The sequence below is a fragment of the Rosa chinensis genome, chromosome 2 (assembly GCF_002994745.2).
Source record: "Rosa chinensis cultivar Old Blush chromosome 2, RchiOBHm-V2, whole genome shotgun sequence".
Taxonomy (NCBI): Eukaryota; Viridiplantae; Streptophyta; class Magnoliopsida; order Rosales; family Rosaceae; genus Rosa; species Rosa chinensis.
The window spans coordinates 42,271,369-42,291,669 of record NC_037089.1 but is presented as its reverse complement, the minus strand read 5'-3'; the positions used below and the strand labels follow the sequence as shown (position 1 = coordinate 42,291,669).

Below are 20,301 nucleotides of genomic sequence, written 5' to 3'. Positions count from 1 at the left end.
ATATTTAAGTGTGGGGGAAGGGATTTATATTTTTGTCTTTCATTTTGAGTCCTATATTATATATATATATATATATATTTTGTCTTTTATTTTTGAGTCCTATATTTAAAAAAAAAAAAAAAAAAAAAAAAACTGCATTCATTCAGTCTTATTAAATTCAGCTATTTACAAAAAACAAAAAAAACAAAAAAACAAAAAAAACAAATATAATAATAATAATAATAATAATAATACTAAGCCATGTCTGCATCTCTGTAGGAGTTGAGACTGAGCTCAAGGGAAATGTGAGAGCCACCGCCATAACCGCCACCTCCCTCGGAAGTAGTCTTCATGTTGCCCAAGATGTCCTCACCATGCATGGGGAATAGTGGAAGGGTTTCAATCTCCTGGTGATATTCTCCTCGTTGTTCCATGATCGATCCATCAGCACCATAGCCGACACGTGACCCAAAGTTTAGATCAATGGATCTGTCAGTGGATCTGTCATTACTAGTAGAACCAGTGGAACCAAAATTGAGATCGAGAGATCCACCAACCGGAACGTTCCGAAATTCCTTCAACTTCTGCCTCTCACGAGCCTTGAGGTTCTGGAACCAAAAGAAGACGTTTTTGTCCTCGATCTGCCCATACTGTTTCAGATGAAGGCAGATCTCTTGAATCTGCTCTGGAGTTGGGTACTTAAAACCCTTATCATAGTAAAGGCCCTTGAGGATTCTTAGTTGAGGCGGTGTGGGAGCCCACCGGTTACTACTCCCGGCTGCTTGGATGCTTCCTCCCTCCTCGGTTGGTTGCTGGGCTTGTAATTCCATTTGTTGCTGGGTTTGTAACTCCATTAGTTGCAGAGTTCGTGGTTCCATGTTGATGAAGAAAGGATTGGAGTTTCGAAAGAAAGGCTGAAGGGTTGAGAGAGAAAGGATGGAACTCGGAAGAATTTTCTTTTGGAGTGAATAGTCGCTCCCTCAGAATGCACCTAATTATAGAACGAGTGAGCAGATCTCCACCGTTGGATGGACGACCTCTGAGATTAAATCTACGCGTTGGATTAAAGTCACCCGCAAACACGGAAAAGCTGTTGCCGCGTGGAAGACACGTGGGGGAACCAAACGAATCTCGAGGAGCTGTGACAGACAAGCTACAGCCGAAAGCAGGTTTAATTGCCGTGAATCAAGGAAAAGAAGGACGCGTGGGGGAGTCAAACGAATCTCGAGGAGCTATAGCCGAAAGCATGCCATAAATCCAGGAAAAGAAAGGAATATTTACACGTGGGGGAGTTTCTTGGGCCGTGAACTGTCATAACTCTTCTCCTTCCCGGAGAAGCTTTGTTAAAACCGTGTGCCTGTTGAGATTTCTACCCTATTTTGTGCTTTACATATACATCCTTTTTTGTCTCCTCCAGATTTTACTAAGGTTTGTCTAAGCGTGCAGTTTCAAATTCCTTCTATTTCCTCATGGCTCGAACCAAGGTAACCCCTCGCAGGGGCGTCAATCAACACCATGTTCTCTCTTTGGAGGAAGAAGGTCGTCAAGCGGCCACTAGAGCTGGGCTTACTCGTCCATGGGACCATCGTCCTATTCGTGAGCGTACCCGCAGTCCCCCTCCTCTGCCTCGTCGCTCTCCCAGACTGCATCCCGGAGAGTCTTCTTCCTCACCAGCTGCTCGTGCTCCTCGGCCTATGGCCACCCTGGAAAGCTTGTCGGATTCGATTGATGATTTGCGTTCCTCTCTCCGCGATGGTATTATGGTGACAGATTGGAGAGTCAATTGCATGATCGATTACATCTCTGAGATGAACTGCTCTTTGATCCGCTGTCACACTGCAATAAACAAGCTTGCTCAGGAAGTCAATAACTTGCAGAGTTATCCTCCTGGGTTTCCTCGCAAGGACACTACTGCATCACACCATGAGAACCCGCCTCCGAAGGCTGAAACCAGCAAGAGGGCTGCCACTCGCCCGCATACCGCTCCTCCAAAGGAGTAAATGGAGGTACAAGTCTAGGCTGAAAGACTTTAAACATTAAGCGCTGCATGGGAGGCAACCCATTTCAACCGTATCTGTGGAGGAGACTTCAAACGCAGATTTGCTTTCTTGAACTCTTCCTTCTATTTTATTTTCATGAATTTTAAGTTGTTTTAGGTTTCGTTGTGTTAACTTTCTCTTCTATGCTTGATTTATGCTTTGCATGATTTATATTTGTTTGTACATTGAGGACAATGCATGAATTAAGTATGGGGGAAGGGTTATTGCTTTATTGTGTTTTTAGTAGTTAGTATATAAAAAAAAAATGAAAAATAGTTGATGTTGGATTGTGTTTTTATTGTGTTTTTAGTTGATGTTGTGATACACTAAGGTATATTGGATTAAACATAGTCTTGAAAAAGGGTAGCTGTTTCAGTCCCATTGCACATCGAGACTCCCTGTTCCCGTACCTAAGTGTTGAAATTAAATTAAATTGTAAAAAAAAAAAAAAAAAATTGTTGGTTTTAGAGTGTTTTTGTTTGTGTGTTTGAGTCTTAGGATGCTCCTAACGTCTAGGATGAACATGTCTCCGAATTCATGGCTGAAGGTTTTCACAATCAAAATAGGACTTAATTGAATTCTGTGGTTAATCGACATTGTGATGCTTGTATGAAGATTTGAGATAGGATTGTAACTTGGTTCATTAAGCATGCTAGGATTAAGTCTGATTCATTTGACCCAAGTGAGTTTTTGTGCTAAAATACTTTCTTTTCGAGTGCTTATTGATAATTCTAGAATTTCGTGGCTGTATTTGCAAAACCTCATCATTCTTTGGAAATCCAATGATCATGTGCCATAGATTTTAATGGACTAGAGAATACTAGAACTCGACTGTTGTGACTGTCAAAACTTGTATGCCATAATATGCACTGATCCTGGATAGGATAGAAGGCATTAGGGTAACCACCAAAGCCAAACAAGCATGTGTCCCCAATTGTGCCCGTCGTGGGACTCCTTAGAATGAACCCCTTTGAGCCTACGTTGAAAACCTTTATTTCATTACCCTCACTACCCTACCATGAGCTTAGTACAGGATATCTCTACCCTTGTCTTAAGGACTTAGTAGAGCATGACATAGTATGTAGGGGTGACGATGAAAGACAAGTATGGGGTGGGAAAAATCCAAGAAAAAAAAAATTTTGCCTTGAAAAAAAAAAGAAAGAAAGAAAGAAAGAAAAGCGGCAAAACAGAAGAAAAATTGAAAAGAAAACTCTTGGGAAAATGTTGAAGTGTGGTTTTGGACTTGCAAATTTGTAGAAGGCTCAAAGTTGAAAATTATGCCTTTGTCCATTCCCATGTTGGTTAGAGTGAAGGTTTGGCCCAAAACAATGATATTTGGTCTACAAAAATGATGACATAAGGTGGTCCTTATATGCTCTGCTAGGTCCTTAGGATTTTTTTTGTATCCTTAATCTTCATTTCGAAAACCCTAGCTTAGCCCCATTACAACCTGTTTTAAGTGCTGACTTGATCCTTGAGATGGGCAATCTTTGGTTAGTGGAGTCAGTTACGCAGTCGAGCTTATGGTTTAGGTCCATTTGTGCACTTAGTCATTTCATGAGGTCTTTAAAAATTCTTCACAAAATGTGTTTATTGATGAAATATGCAAGCTGTTTGTTGCCTTACAATTTGTTCTCTTGCATATACTTGAGTGTGAAGCTTTTAAGCATAGCCATTTCTGAGAGAAAAATCGAGAGTATGCCCTGTAAGTTTGGATTGGACTTGTTCGAAACATGCTATCATTCACTGTATAACTTAAGTTCTCCATATCTTGCTTAGTCATATGAATGTCACAGGTTTATTAACCATGGAATTATCTTTGTGATTTTGATTAAGTGTTTAACGTGAAAGCCATGAGTTTGGAGTCTCTGAGACAACAGTTAGGAGCAATAGAGTCATTTACTTGCCTTTTGTCAAGTCTTTGTTCTGTTTTGGATTTTTTTTGTTTTGTTTTGCTAAGGGACTAGCAAAAGCTAAGTGTGGGGGAATTTGATAGGAGCATTTTAATGTGATATTTTAATAGTTAATTCCTCACATTTTGCTTAGTTAATTCCTTAACTGAATCGATTTTAATTCAATTTCTATTTTTAGGTACATTGGAGTAAATGAAGGTGAAATGAACGTTAGGTCCATAATTACCTAGAAATGATGGAGAAGAATGAAAATGCACTAAAAAGTCAACCTTGAATATTTTCTTACTCCGGCTAGGAGAATCAGAGCCAAGCAAGGAAGAAGGAGCGGCCGCCTGACCAAATGAACTTCAAATGAGCTGAAACCTTCCAGATCCATTCTAGACACCCAAAGGATCATTTCTTATGAAGAGTGCCAGAGAAAAATATGAGTGGAAGGCATTCAAACAATCAGCCCAATTTTCTACAGAAGCAAAACCGGAAAACTGGACCTGTAAGAGGTCCAGCAGCATTTCCGGCCCAACCACATGGATTGAAGCTCTGAAAATTTGTCAGGATTAATCTAGGTGCTTTCGCTTAGGTTAATTAGCATTGAAAAGTAAAATATGGGAAATCATTTGCTTTCGAATGTTTCACATGATCAACTCCTCTCTCATGACTTGGAAGAACAATTATAGGGTTTGAATCGAATTTGATTACATGGAATTGATTTTGATCTTTGTTCCTTGCGTTCCACCCTTGTATATATGTTTTTATATTTTCTTTATTTTATTTATTTTAATTTTAATTTTAAGAATCCTAATCCCCCCCTTATTTGTGTTTACTTGTATATATTTATTCTTTATTTTATTTTTGTAAATAATACTTTATTATTTTAATTCTTTATTTGTTTATACAATTGTATATATTTATATTCTTTATTTTATTTTTGTAAATAATACTTTTCTTTATTTGTTACAAAATTGTATATATTTATATTCTTTATTTTATTTTTGTAAATAATACTTTTCTTTATTTGTTTCACAATGACAGGTGTACCCTCAATCCCCGGATAGAACGATCCCTACTTACATATACTACTAACGATATTTCAGGGTTAAATTATGCGCTTCCCAAAAGCGCGTCACAGTCCTCATAAAGGGACGCCCTAAAAGTAATGGAGTGGTATTTAGGGGCGATTCCTCCATGTCCAATACGTAGAAATCCGCAGGGAATATCAGATGGTTTACCTGCACAAGAACATCCTCAACATACCCTTGAGGGTATTTGTTAGACCTATCAGCAAGTTGAATGACAACATTATCCCTCTTAAGAGGGCCTAGACCTAGGGACACATACAAATTATAAGGCATAACATTTATGGATGCCCCTAAGTCTAACATCACATTTTCAAATCTGGTGTCACCAATGATACAGGGAACAGAAAAACTCCCTGGGTCCTTCAACTTTTGGGGTAGCTTCCTCTGGATAACGGCTGATACCGTCTCGCTCATTTTCACCACCTCATTCTCTCTTGTCTGCCTCCTTGTGGTGCATAGCTCCTTCAAGAACTTGGCGTATTTAGGCACCTGTTTGATGCACTCGATCAAGGGCATGTTCACTTGAACCTTCTTGAAGATTTCCAAGATCTCTTGATCAGATTTATCTTTCTTCGTCTTGGCAAACCTGCTTGGGAAAGGTATAGAAACAACTGGGTTAGTCTTAACTAAACAACTAGAGTTAGGAATTGTACCTTCGGGTGCCTCAGCTTGGGGCAAGTCAACTTCCACCCTTGTTGTAGCTGGGTCCTTCTCAACATCCTTCTTAGACACCTCCACAATGTCTTCTTCTTCATTATGGGCCGCTTGGGCCTTCTTGTGGGCTCTGGGAGGGTCAACTAGTACGCGCCCACTCCTAGTGATGATGGCTTGGGCGTGCTCATTCCTTGGGTTAGGCACTGTGTTGCTTGGAAGTTTCCCTGTTTCAGCAATCCGGCCCATGAAATCCACCACTTGGCCCATTTGATTCTTGAGCTCTGCAATATCCTTTGAATGGGTTGCCTGTCCTACAACCAAAGCTTGAGTAGCCGTGTTAAGTTGTTGTTGCCCCGCAGCAAGGGACTTCAACAGTTCATCATAATTAGGGGCATTCAAAGTATTAGAAACAGGAGGTAGAGGGACAGAATTGGGAATACCAAAATTTTGAGGTACCTGAGGCCTCAAAAACAAACCTGGTGGGCGCTGAGAATTCTGACCTGGACCTTGAGGTGGTCTCAAGATGTTATCATTGTTGGCCCAACGAAAGTTGGGGTGGTCTCTGAGCCCCGGATTGTAAGTATTTGAGTAAGGGTTGTACCTCGGGCCTCCTTGACCTCCTTGATACCCTAGGGCGTTAACAGATTCCCATCCTTCTGGAGAGGCAAGCTGGGGACATTTATCAGTGGGGTGCCCTTGAGTCGAGCACATCCCACACACTTGAGCCATTGCTCCTCCTCCATTAACGTTTAAGACTTGAGACAGCAAAGTAGACATCTTGTTAACCTTGTCTTCAAGAGCAGAGTTAGTGGACACCTCATGTACCCTCCGTTGAGAGGCAAGTACCCCCTCATATTGTTGATAGTTTAGCGCACGATTAGTAAGTAGCACCTTGGCATCAGCAGGTGTCTTATCCATAAAGGATCCTCCAGCAGCAGCATCTAACAGACCACGCTCATTAGCGGTGAGTCCTTCATAAAAATAGGTAAGGAGGGACCCCTCACTCATCCCATGGTTAGGGCATGATGCTACAAGGCTCTTAAATCTATCCCAATAATTGCAGAAATTCTCCTCATGTCCTTGCGTGATTCCACTAATCTGCTTCCTCAAAACAGTGACCTTTGAGGCAGGAAAGTACTTCGTAAGGAACTCGCCCTTCATCCTATCCCAAGTGTTGATAGTCCCAGCAGGCAGCTCAAATAGCCAAGTCTTGGCCTTGTCCTCCAAAGTAAAGGGGAATGCCTTCATCTTCAAGATATTGATATCAGCTCCTTTAGGGCACATACTCCCACAGACAAACTCGAACTCCTTGAGATGCTTGTTGGTGTCTTCACTACTCATCCCATGAAACTTGGGTAGGTGATGCAGAAACCCACTCTTTAACTCAAAATCATCATTAAGCCCCTCTCCTGGTTCTGGATAGGCAATGCATAAGGGCGCAGCACCCCCACCTGTAGGATTAGACAGTTGCCTAATAGTCTCAGCCATTGGGGCCTGTACTTGCTCAACACGGGTGTGCTCTTCCTCTTCTTCCTCTTCTCTGTCTGCAACGTCCTCTTCAATGGCCTCCTCTTCTTCCTCTTCAAAGACTTGTTCTTCTCCTTCTTCAGAATGGTCAGGTTTGTTGATCTCCTCGGTTGATCTAGTTGAGGAGTTATAACCTGAATAGCTAGAGTCCTGAGAATCCCTCCTTTCTAGAGGAGGGCGGTCTGAAAAAGTGAGTTCTGCCCTTTGCCTAGCACGTTCCAATTTTTCAATGAGCTCCTTAGTCTTATCAGAGACAGTGGACATTCATAGACCTTTAAGACCAAATCAAGTGTTAGTAACATATACAAGGTTCGAAATACAAACATTATGTCTTTCCTACTTTCTAAGTTACTTTTACATTTACATACTTAGGTACTGGAACAGAGGACCTCGTTTGTGCAATGGGACTATAGAACAGCTACCCTCGACAAAGTCATGTTTAATCCAATATACTTTAAGTAGGTCACACATCAGTTTTTTTTTTTTTTTTTTTTTTTTTTTTAATTTTTAATTTTTTAATTTTTTATTAATTTATTTTTTATTATAAACATAGTTAATATCTCAATTGATTCCAAGTTGTAAGTCGAGCCCAATAGAAACCGCTACTATTGGTGAGATACGATCTAGGGATAGTCGCCCAGACATAAGTCTCTTTCCTTTGTTTCAGAAGGCCGAATGGCCAGATTAAGAAGTAAGTGAGAGGGAGGACTCATTTTGGTGATACTACGGAGGCTACTCCCTCATTGAGGTTTAGGCCCCTATCGGCTACTCCCACATAGTGGTTTACGCTCATTCTATAGTATCTCTGAGATCCAATTGAACCCATCACCCAGGGTCTCAACCTTAGACACCATCCGTATGCCCCTTACTCAGCTGGGAAATTAACTTATGTGTTAGACTGTTCTCCAAGTGCTAATAAAGGCCGCCCTCAACCTCAAGAGACCTGAGCAAGGTACTAATGAAGGGTTTAGGCCAATATTAACAAAAGGGCCCTTGTCTACTCATACGATTTTACACACTTACAACAATTAAGTATTTAGTTAAATTCACAACTTAAGTATATTAATCTAAGTGAAACACATTCAATTTACAATATGGTTAAAGAAACAACTTCTACAAATTGTACAACAATGATAAAAGACATGCTTAATTTTGTAACACTCATAAAACTTAAACTAAATCACAATTAAAGCTTGGCCTAACCAAAATCGTAATTTGTTACCATTCCACAAGTGTAGTACAAAAATTAGCATGCATTCTATATACAACAAAATCGATGACACTTTAAGTGCAAGGGATTTTAACAATCCCCGGCAACGGCGCCAAAAATTGGTTCGGCTGAAATAGCCTCACAATTTAACCCTGCAAAATGTAGTTGTCAGTATAGGATAAGCAGGGATCGTTCAGTCCGGGGATTGTAGGGTACACCTACACAAAAAGGTCAATTAACAAATAAAAGAATTAAATGGGGGGTTTTGAATTTTGGTTCCTAATCTACTTAAAAATAAAAATAAAACAAATAAACCTATATACAATGATCGACTTCCCTAACCTAGACCAATACCACTTGGAAATTACTAAGTGTAAAAACAGAAAATCCATTTCAACATGCTACAAAAATGTGCCCATCTTTAATGCCTAGATAAGAGCTCAAATGAAAAGCCTCAGCGGATCAATCCATTTATCTGATTCGTTCTAATGTAGGCATGGATCGGAAAAGTCCTTACCAAGCCTAATACTACTAATTTTTGAAAACACTCAGCGTAATTCTCTTAACTAGTAGTATTATCTAACCCTCGAATCAACTCACACGTGCAAATTAACCATTACACATAGAATTTAACACGTAATTTCCAGAGTCATTTAATCATTAAGGCATGATTTTTACCACTCGTTAGAACTAATTACTACTTGTTTAACTCAGCGTCTTAACAAATAACAATTGCTCTTGGCAAATTAAGCAAACACACAAGAACACTCAGCGTGATTCTAGCATGCAAACTTATGAACCTAACTCTGAAAATTACCTAAACACATAAAAGAGCACAAGATTGTAACATGCATCATAAAAGAATTCTCGAAATTAACTCAATAATAAACTGAAAATCTCAAAATTTTTAATAAAAATATTCTGAAAATTTCGTGTCTCCAATTACACAACTCACAAATTGAAACACACAAAACCGAAATAAAAATTGTAAGTAGAGTCATAGTTACACTTTGAAGCTTTCCTCAGCGGCTTAGCAACACGGTGATTAACTTGTCTCTGCTATGGTGGTGGAGCGTCCTTGACTCATCGCCTAAGAGCTTTGTAGATTGATGGATGGATGGTGTCACGGTCTTGTAGGTGATGGAAGTTTAAGAAGTGAATTGGGCAGAGTCTCGGAAAAGTTTTTGGCCAGGAAGTGATGCAAATTCAGTTCTGGACGTTGCCTATTTATAGGGGAGCATTGGTTGGCTTTTGTCGATCATACCCTTCATCATTGGACGGATGAGATTGCACCGTATTTCCTTTAATTTTCCAGCTGAAACATCTTTCTCCTTTAAGGCCTTAACTCCTCTCATAATGGGGCAATTCCTTTAATTTCCAAGTTGAAACATCTTTCTCCTTTATTCTCCAACTGAAAACGTCTTTCACTTTATTTCCCTTCTTCATTGCTTGGTCAACCTGATTTAATAAAGGGCAGAAAATTAAATTCTTTTAGAGAAAATAAAAAGAATTAAAATAATTTAATTTCAGAAAAATACTCCTATAAATTATATCTTAAGGCCCACAGATTTGCATGACGGTGAGGAATCCTGATCCAGCTAGGATTCTTCATGAATTTTGCGTTTTCTGCCTATTTCACTCCAAACACTCTACAAGACTCTTAAAATGACTCGATGACTCAAAACACGAAACTTAAGGGAGAAACAAGGCTAAAATGGGGCACATATTCAATAATATCGTCACACTTTTTGGTCCTATCACGGGTTACAATCTTTGGTAATCCTCTGATTCGATCTCCGACGATGAATTTCACTCAAGGGCTCGACGCTTGATCTTGAGTTGGAAGATAGTCACGAGAGTCGACACGTGACAAGTGCTTTGGCTTGAGGTTGGTGATGAACCGGCTATTTGGCAGCTTGAGGGTTCTTCACACGAGCTTGGGAGGCTTCAGGAATTTTGAGAGTATTTCCTTCTCTTTTCTGGCTGAAGTCCTTCTCTTGATTTGAGAGGGGGTATTTATAGTGTCGACGTCTCTCTCAATTTGGAACCCCTTGATGACACGTAATTAATTGTATTTTCCTTAATTACGTAATCAAATTAATCAGCGTTAATTAACTGATTTAATCACGATCATTAAGGAATTAGCCAATCAATTTAATGGCTGATTTTAATCACATTTTCCTTAATAACATAATCAAATCAACCAGCGTTAATTAGCTGATTTTAATCACAACTATTTAAGGAATCAGCAAATTAATTTGATGACTGATTGTCGTCTTGATTATAAATTGATATCTAATCAGCAGACGAGATTTAATACTTGATTTGACTTGGAATCAACTTATTTAATTTGATTGATCCGCTTTAATATCAATTGATTTAGCCGGAGCAAATTCATTTATTGCCGTCGGGCCTTTCATGTGTCGCCAAATGTCATTCTCTGAGTCTGTGTGATTTTGCTGACTCACAAGCCACGTGGACATTTTGTGGGACCCACATACAGACTAAATTTGTTCAGTCATAATTTTGAGTGTTGACCGAATTATTTAATGAATTTATTTTCATTAAATTTTTGGTGTCTACACCCATTACTTACCGTAGAAGAGAGAGATTTTCAGAGAAATAGACTAAGAAATCGGACAAAGAAGAAGAGGCTAGATGAGATAGACGGAAAAAGACGCCGTTTGTCTTGAAATCCCAACTTTTGCATAATTTATTATAGGGGAAATGATCATTTACCCGATTTTAGGCTAAAAATTGCCCACTTGCTCCACCAACTGTTTTTTAACCCCATTTACCCAAACCTTCTTTTTCACTTAGAGGGAGAAGTCATCCTCTACCTTGCCAGCCTCCGGTGACCAGTGGCAGGGTGCCGGCGACCGGAATCCTGCTACCGGCGACCGGTGATCGGAATCCGGCGAAAGGTGACCGGAATCCGACAACCGGTGACCGGAATCCGGCGACCGGTCACTAATAATATCCAGTAATCATATTATTGCCTCCCAAAAATCATATTATTGCCGTCAAGTGAATTGTATGAACTCCCAAAACCAAAATAAATGCACTACAGGCACAATTGATCAATTTATAATCATATTATTGGCTCCCAATAATCATATTATTGCCCCCCAATATAAAGTCCAATGTCTCTACTGCCTCCCAATAGACCACCAAAAATGCACCTTTTTGTAGGATTCACAGATAATTTGACTTTAATACACAGAAAACAACATGTAACTTATCAAAACACCACACTATAGTGATTCCTGTCCCTCGTATCAAAGTCTACTGGGGGCCAATAATGTGTCTACTGCCCCCCAATAATTATATTACTCCCCTCCAATAAACATAATTCCTATCAATACAGCTTATTAAGGCTTTGCTCGGTGATTTTACGTTCACCGGGATTCGTCCTGAGAGCACCTTAGAGTATAACCGTGAACCAGCATTTCTGCAAGCTTAAACCTTTCAAACCTCACAAGTTGAACCCACTCAGAGCTTCCGGTGAAGATAATGAAAGCATTGAAGAACCCAAGAAGCCCGGTCGCCGTGGCCGGAAAAAGACCCCACCAAAGAAAACCCAGCGCTCCAAAAAAGCCCAGATTGAAAAATGGCCCGATAGAACTAGAACCCGAATCTTCAGATTCAGAGCTCAAAGATTACGACGACGGCATCGATTTCCTGTACGACTACCTGCCCTTGGTTTGCTGCTTTAGGGCAGCCCAGAAAAAGTTTGTCCCGACGGTTCGGGTCTCTGACAACCCGATGGACCTGGACATGTACAACCAGTGGAGATGCTCCAGTGGCACTGGAAGATCGACGATCTGATTCGTCGGAAGCCTGGGTCGCTGGAGGCCTGGGTTGAGCATCAGTGTGAGAGAGAGAGAGAGAGAGAGAGAGATTAAAATGAGGGTAATTATGTCAGTAGAAGTTATATTGGGTAAATGGGGTCAAAAAACTCTTAGTGGAGCAAGTGGGCAATTTTTTAGTTAAAATTTGGTAAGTGGTCACGCCCCAATCATAACCTTAGGGCAGACGTGGACATAGTCAAGGACAACTGAGCAGGCAGGCTAGCCAAGGAGGAGGGATGAAATCAGCTGTAAATAATGACTGACAAGAAAACAACAAAATAACAAATTGCATAGGCGTACTCTCCGAATGAATAAGCACAAATCGTCATTGGAAAACTCCAAAGAATAGAGGTTAATTAATCTCAAGAATTTTGTCTTTATCTAAATAAAAGCTTACGTCGGACTGAACTTTTGAGGTAATATTCCGCTTTAAACCAGAGATATTTTGCACCAATAGATGCACCGAGATAAAAAGAATCTCAGGTTGTGGTGGAGAAGAGACAGTGGCTCATTAATGATAAAATATGTGCAAGTCAGAGTAGTATAGTCTTTGTAAAATCATTAATGTTGTGTATGATCAGATGCAACTGTGTAATTAAATCAGAATGAAGGTTAGGTGAGCCACTACTGAGCATAATTATATAAACAAAGGTCGACATTGAAGACCTCAGTCAGCTCAACAGCTGGAAATGGAAAACAAGTGGAATTTTCAGGGGAATGGAGAGCTCAAACCGGAACCACCAACCACGGTTCGAGGAGTTCTCACAATGATAATGCAAAATCTCAACAAAGATGATCCAAGGTCTATCATTCCTTTAGGCCACGGTGACCCCTCCGCTTTCCCATGCTTTCGGACTAGTATTTCAGCCGAAGATGCCATCGTTGATTCTGTTCGGTCCGGCAAGTTTAACTGCTATTCTCCCTCAGTTGGTATTCTACCAGCAAGGAGGTATGTATAGCTAGCTTAGCTACTCTTATGTAATAGTTTGGAGGTGTCATATTTGTGTTTCAAATGTATTTCAATCCTTTTCTCTTTGGTGTATTTTATAGTATGTAAAATATGTCGTCTAAGATGATGATGCTCAACATGTTGTATCAAACAGGGCTATTGCAGATTACCTGTCAAATGATCTCCCATACAAGTTATCGCCTGACGATGTTTATCTTACAATTGGGTGTACACAAGCAATTGAAGTGGTACTGACAGCTATATCCCTGTCAAATCCTGTTGCCAACATTCTGCTTCCAAGGCCAGGCTTCCCTTACTATGAAACTCGTGCAGCCTGTTCCAATCTGGAAGTTCGTCGCTATGATCTGCTTCCAGAACAGGGTTGGGAGGTTGATCTTGAAGCTCTTGAAGCACTTGCAGATGAAAATACTGTTGCCATGGTCATCATCAATCCTGGAAATCCTTGTGGAAATGTTTATACGTCTCAACATTTGAAGAAGGTTGGTCAAGAAACTACTACTGCCTCTCTTTTTCATGCTAATAGTGTATACAACTGGATTCCTATGATCCTATCTACAAGTGATGCAGAAAGACTTGTGCAAATATGAGTCTGCAGTCAGTGAAATTTGGATATTTTCTTTTAAATGCTCCATGTAGTTCAGGCCTGTATCTACTTATTGCAGTTAAGACCTGAGTCTTCTTTTTGTAGTTCAGCTTTGTATTATCGATTGCGACCGAGTCCAACTTTACATTTATCAAAAAATTAACTGGTGACAATGTCATGTTATTCTCACTTGGAAAGTTTTGGTACTCTATTTAATTCCTAAATTATTTTGATGTAATCATTAATAAACTACATGAACCAAAAATGTAATTTACATTAGAAGTTGATACTAGTGAGTGATATGGCAATCTCTCAAGGAAGAAGATAATTAAAACACATAAAAGTGTAATTTACATTAGAAGTTGATACTAGTGGATAGTTTGGTACTATATAATCATTAGTCTGCTGAAATCTAGATTGCAGAGACGGCAAGGAAGCTTGGGATTCTTGTAGTTGCTGATGAAGTGTATGACCATCTTACTTTCGCAAATACCCCATTTGTGCCAATGGGGACATTTGGATCTGTTGTCCCAGTTCTTACACTTGGTTCTATATCAAAGAGATGGATTGTACCTGGTTGGAGACTTGGTTGGATTGTTACCTGTGACCCCAACGCAATTCTTCAAAAGTCGGGGGTATGTATCTCTTGTATATATCCTCTTTCTTCTACACACCCTATTTAAGAACAATCTTCGCTATTTATGGCATATATAAATTTTTCTGAAGCTCGTGTCTATGCTCTTGCCGTTTCCTTCAGATTATGAAGTCCATTACAGGATGTCTCGAAGTCTCAACGGATGCTCCAACCTTCATTCAGGTTCTGTAATTCAAGTAGAGTATGAAAGTTTTAGAGACTAATTTCAGAGAAGGAAAAAAAAAAAAAAGACAGAGAGATGCTACTCTATGAAGACATGCTAAAGCTGTTTCCCTGAATTTATATACTATTGCTCTTCCTCTATCTGATGATAAAATTTTGTACTTCTGTGGCTTTCATGGATCTGCAGGCAGCAATTCCTCAAATTATAGAGAATACAAAGGAGGATTTCTTTTTTAAAATAGTTGAGATGCTACGAGGTGCTGCAGACATATGTTTTGATAAACTTAATGAGATTCCCTGCATTACGTGCCCAAGCAAACCTGAGGGTTCCATGTTTGTAATGGTAATCAATTAAGGGCGTGAATAATCAAATAAGGCCATTATGAAGATCTGTAATTAGAAAATGGTAAATAATTACTTCTTATATGCATGCAGGTAAAGCTGAATCTATCATTGTTCGATGACATTAGTGATGATGTTGAGTTCAGCCTCAAACTTGCCAAAGAGGAATCAGTCATAGTACTACCTGGTAATTACAAACAAGCTTAATTCACAACCATCAAAATCTTGAATACTGCATCGACACTAGTCTATATTTATGCCAGATTATCACCATTCATCTGTTTGATATGAGTCCACCATATTGCAAAAGTCAAACTGACGGTTTCTCTGTTATAACTAGGAAGTGAAACTGATTATGCTGGTGGAGTTTGTTTCTGAAGTTAGAACCATTTATATTTCACCTTTTTTTGTAGGTGTGACTGTTGGATTGAAGAACTGGTTGCGGATAACATTTGCTTGTGACCATTCAATTCTTGAAGATGGCCTTGGGAGGATTAAAGGCTTCTGTGGAAGGCATGCCAAGAAACAATAACATGCATGTGTACGTTGCAATTCAGAATATGATGGAGTACATACATACCGGCGGTGATCAACAACTCCTAGTTGGATCTCATGCTCCACTCAAATGCTGGCTTTGACTTTCAATTAAGACTGAAATTTATGATATTAGTGGAAATCAAATATTGACTAGTCAGTCAATTACTGAAAATGAATAAAATCCCTCTGTATCGTAAGGGTGATTTATAGGAGATCAGCAACTTCTTGTTGCGTCTCGTGCTGTTGCATGCAGGTAGTTCTTGTAACTTCCTTGAATTCTTATGACAATTGGAAGGGAGTATTTGTTAGATAAATGAAAAACTGGAATTGGAAGTTTTCTGAGATGCTGAATGTGTTGTAAATTCTGGTTGTTACTGCAACTTTTGTGAGTAGCTAGAATGGTGCTGCTATCTATGTTTTTTTTTCCAGCCAATTTGATAATATGCCTATCCATACTAGATATATGATTTCCTCATTGTTAGGTAAGAAGCTAGCAGCATAATCAGGTACGTACTTATTCTTTGTCCATTCAGCGATCCATGAAATTTCTGAATTTGGCCAAGTACACCTTGCCCATCAAACGCCAGTTCCTCCCTTCCTCAATGTACGTCGTACTCATCAACTCCAAAACATACAGTTTAATCTTGGTTACAGTGGTTCCACTTTAGCCTACAAGCCGCCCATGTATCCATTCATCACTAGGATTTTCTGTATTACATATTATACTAACAAATGGAAACTTATAGATCGAGTACATGAGACGATCGAGGACATCTATATAGAGCATCTTATTAATGTAAATGAAAAAGCTCATAAACACCAAAATAAGAAAAAGTAGTCGCATCTGGAAAAGAAAAGTAGAGTTATATAGTTGTAGGAGAGTTTCTATTGGGACCTCATAATCTACTTACTAGATCTCCTTCATTTTCAATTATTAAATGACTTATATATCCTTATATAAAAAGACTGTTGCAGACAACAAAATATTAAGAAAGTATATATTTTTGTTCTCTCTCCAAAGCTTTATAATAATAGAAACACAATTCACGTTACTTTTATTATTTATTTCGATTTTCAAATCTCATTTCTTTGTTCATGAAAGCTTTCGAAGAAAAAAAAATTCAAAAGAAAATGCATTAAAATTACTTGGTGAATTATACAAGAAGAAAACTATGATGCAATAGGAACAAAATTAGAAAAATGTTTTTCTCATTAGTATAACAAGATCATGAAACGAGGGATAGAGAGCCATCATGTAAACTAAACCAAATAAGTATGTGAAGTGGCATATAAGATAAAGCTAAATAAACGATAGAATGAGTAAATTTAATTTTGTAACCTAGCCAAAAGGGTAGCAACCATAAAATATGAAACATTAGGCTTGAAAACAATTATGTTAATATTTTTTTAATTAGATACCAAGCTATGACTTTTTTTTTCAATAATTACTTCAGTTTTTCTTGTTTGGTAAACAAACAATTATGGGAGCACTGAAACTCATCTTTAATGCTCGGAACATTCTATTTATAAGTAAGGTTAAGTTAGATATCTGAAAGAGGTTTAGATAGCAAATTTTACTTTTTAAAAAGCAAGTATGAGATGTAAAGAGCATGTGAGGTCAAATAAGCAAATTTGGAGGTCCTAATAGAAAAACTCTAGTTGTAGGATTTTCTTGTTTAGCTTGAGGATTGATTTCACTTGACAGATACATTATGGCGCTGAGGATGCGTTGAGTGAGAAAGGATACTTCCCAATTCCCTCAGGCCTCAGAGACGGAGCTTATGGAAGTTGGCGTTAAATTTACATGCCAAAAGAAAGAGAACTCGCTCCACGTACGAAAGCTTCAAAAATGAGGTGATGGATATTTCACCATTTTCCATTGGAAGAATGTAGAGTCTCTCTTGAGGAACCTCATTGCATACGAACAGCGTGATGATCAAAGCATGCTGACTGAAGATACCATCCGCATTACCTCGTATGCTGCAGTCATGGCCAATGTCATCAACTCCAGCAAAGATGTCTAGACTTTATACCAGCAAAGAATTAATTCAATAAACAAAATGGAACGCAAGGCACCCTATTCTACAGTACCTGCATGTATGTCAGTATGTGATACACTCATCTACAGATTTGACAACAATTTTGTAGTCATTGTGGTAAATAGAGTTATTTTTTGGGTAATTTTAGTTCTATTAGAGGTAATTACTCCACCTACGATAATTTTACAAGTTTATGAATAAATTGTTGTCAATGTGGTAACTTGGTTCAATTATATGTAAATGTGTAAAATAAATGTGATAATTTTGTTGTCAATGTTGTAAATTTGGTTTAGACTTTACTTCGCTTTAGATAGGAGATCAAATCAGTCTGCGTGCAAGAATCGTAACCCAATTGGCCGGGTTCGGATTCCGGAGAAACTTCTTCAGTAGGGTCTTCCTTGCACCTTAAACAAGGAGGTATTCATAATACTAGGAGCAGCCCAGCGAATCAGGCCCTACCTTTTTGTGGTACTCAAGGAGCTAGTCTTCTTCGTAACGAGTTGAGATTAGCCCGGGTTACCTTCCCTCCTCTAGCATCAGCGCGGCAAACTCTGAAGTCAAGTCACTGAGGGCCAAGAGTGCTGGGTACTTATGAAAGGGCATTCAATCTCTCTTTGGCAGGTCATAGACTACATCCCACTAGCTTAATCTACAGTCCAAGGGTATTCATGTGACCCATAGCTTACTGCTGATATGTCAAGCAGAACTGTCTGTAGATTCAATGAAATTCGATCATCCTCAGACTGACCCGTTCATGATTTAATCCAGAAAAGTTCGAGCAATACACAGTAGTTTTAATAAAACTAGAAGGAAAAGGTTGGCGGGTTTGTTTAGCCAAAGGACAAACCGCACAGGTATGACTAGAATCAAAATCAAAAGAAAGAGAGTTCTTGGCTAGAAATTGTAAACGAGCAGGAGAGGGGTGTCCCAAGCGGCGATGCCAGAGATCAGATGGTATGGTGATGTGACCGGCAAAGGGATGGGTGGTAGGAATGGAGGAAGACAACGCCACAAGATAGTATAAATTTCCACGTCGCTTACCCACACCAATCATCATCCTCGTAGCCAAATCCTGCAAAATACACCAACAAGGAAAAAAGGTTACTGAACAGTGCAAATCATCTATAGTGCGTCCAACAGACATCAAATTGACATCGAATGAGGGAACACAAAGCACGTCCCGCAAAACTGCATTATTAATGGTAATTGACCCTTTCATAGTGATGTTTGCCTTGGCTCCACTAGGCAAAGAAACAGAAGGAAAAGATGCATTCTTGTGGTCAGTAAAAAGATGTGGTGCATTAATAATGTGGTGAGTTGCTCCACTATCGATTATCCATCGATTAGGATCCACCAAAGACAAACCTGAAGCAAACTCTGTAGCAGAAGCGGCATTAGCCTGAGGAGTTGGTGGCTTCGGATTCAATGCAGCGATAACCTGAGTGTATTGATCTTCAGTCAGGTTGGGAAGTGTGGCTTGCAGCTCCTTAAATGAAGGTGTGCAATCAACATGATTAGCAGAGGCATCATTGTGTGGTGGAGGTCGATTTCCTTGTTGTGGATTGCGTTTATAGAGCCGATGACCAGGTGGAAAGCCATGTTTCCTGTGACAATTCTCCTCAGTATGATAAAATTTGTCACAATAGGTGCATTGAACTGGAGTGTGATTGCGAGAACTGCTGCCTTGATTGCCAGGATTGCGACGAGGTATCAATCCTGGGTTGCCAGGATTGCGACGTGGTATCAATCCTGGCCTGGGATAGTTACGAACGGCCATTGCTGCTGCATTGGATGGAGCAAGGGCAGCAACACCAAGTTCTCGCTGCTTCTCTTCCTGAGTTACTGAAGCATAGGCCTGTCTCACAGAAGGTAATGGATTCATTAGCAAAATTTGACCACGAGTACCTGCATACGATTCATTCAAGCCCATGAGGAATTGCATGAGTTTGGTGCGGTCATTCTGTGCCCCACAAGTGCAATTATCCACTGTATTGTATGAGGCAAGTTCATCCCAAAGTGCTTTCAACTTGGTATAATAAGCAGCGATTGACAATTGGCCTTGTTCAATCTTGTAGATGTCTCTTTGAACCTGGAAGATACGTGGGGCGTTTCCCAAGGCAAAGCGTTCCCTAAGGTCCTCCCAAATTGCATGAGGTGTTGTGCAGGAGAGGACCGAATCAGCAAGGTCTGGTTCAAGAGAGTTGAGAATCCAGGACAAGACCATGTCGTTGCATCGCTGCCATAGAGCATGCTCCTCTGGTTTCTTGATTGCAGATGGTTCTTTGATTGCACCGGTAATGAATCCGGTCTTATTTTTCGCACTCAAGGAGATCCTCATGGCACGACACCATGAGTTGTAATTGTCTCCTGTCAATTTCTTGGAGACAAGGATGAGACCGGGATGGTCTGAATGATGGAGGAATAGCGGATTTGCAGATTCATCAGAGGAGGTGCCGCTGGTGCCGCTGCCACCATTGGGAGTTTCAGAAAATATATCGTCTCCAGCCATGGAGGGTTAGGGAAACGAAGAAGGATAAAGGCTGCAAAGGAATTTGCAGAAGAAAGAAGAGTCAGGACGTTGCCTGCTTTGATACCATAAAAGAATTATAATTGTGACTGAATTTGTTTTACTTCTATTGATAATCACCAATATATACAGATATACAAACCTTGATCAACAAGAAAACCCTATAATCTAGGGATATAGATAAAGATACAAGAAATCTATTCTTAATTACATAATATTCTCAACTAATTACATAAT

General features: G+C 39.5%; 2 protein-coding genes across 2 annotated transcripts; one reads left to right on the top strand and one right to left on the bottom strand.

Moving 5' to 3' along the window:
* Positions 1–12,766: 12,766 nt before the first annotated feature.
* On the top strand, positions 12,767–15,842 carry LOC112188947 (nicotianamine aminotransferase 1). The gene is made up of 7 exons (XM_024328189.2): positions 12,767–13,198; positions 13,353–13,698; positions 14,219–14,437; positions 14,560–14,619; positions 14,807–14,962; positions 15,055–15,148; positions 15,375–15,842. Exons 1-7 carry the CDS (start codon positions 12,939–12,941, stop codon positions 15,491–15,493), a joined length of 1,254 nt encoding a protein of 417 aa, XP_024183957.1. The 5' UTR covers positions 12,767–12,938; the 3' UTR covers positions 15,494–15,842.
* Positions 15,843–19,247: 3,405 nt separating this feature from the next.
* LOC121051245 lies at positions 19,248–20,046 on the bottom strand. The gene is made up of 2 exons (XM_040513407.1): positions 19,309–20,046; positions 19,248–19,253 (listed from the first exon to the last, which is right to left on the bottom strand). The coding sequence occupies exons 1-2, from the start codon at positions 20,044–20,046 to the stop codon at positions 19,248–19,250; spliced, it is 744 nt and encodes a 247-aa protein (XP_040369341.1).
* Positions 20,047–20,301: the final 255 nt, after the last annotated feature.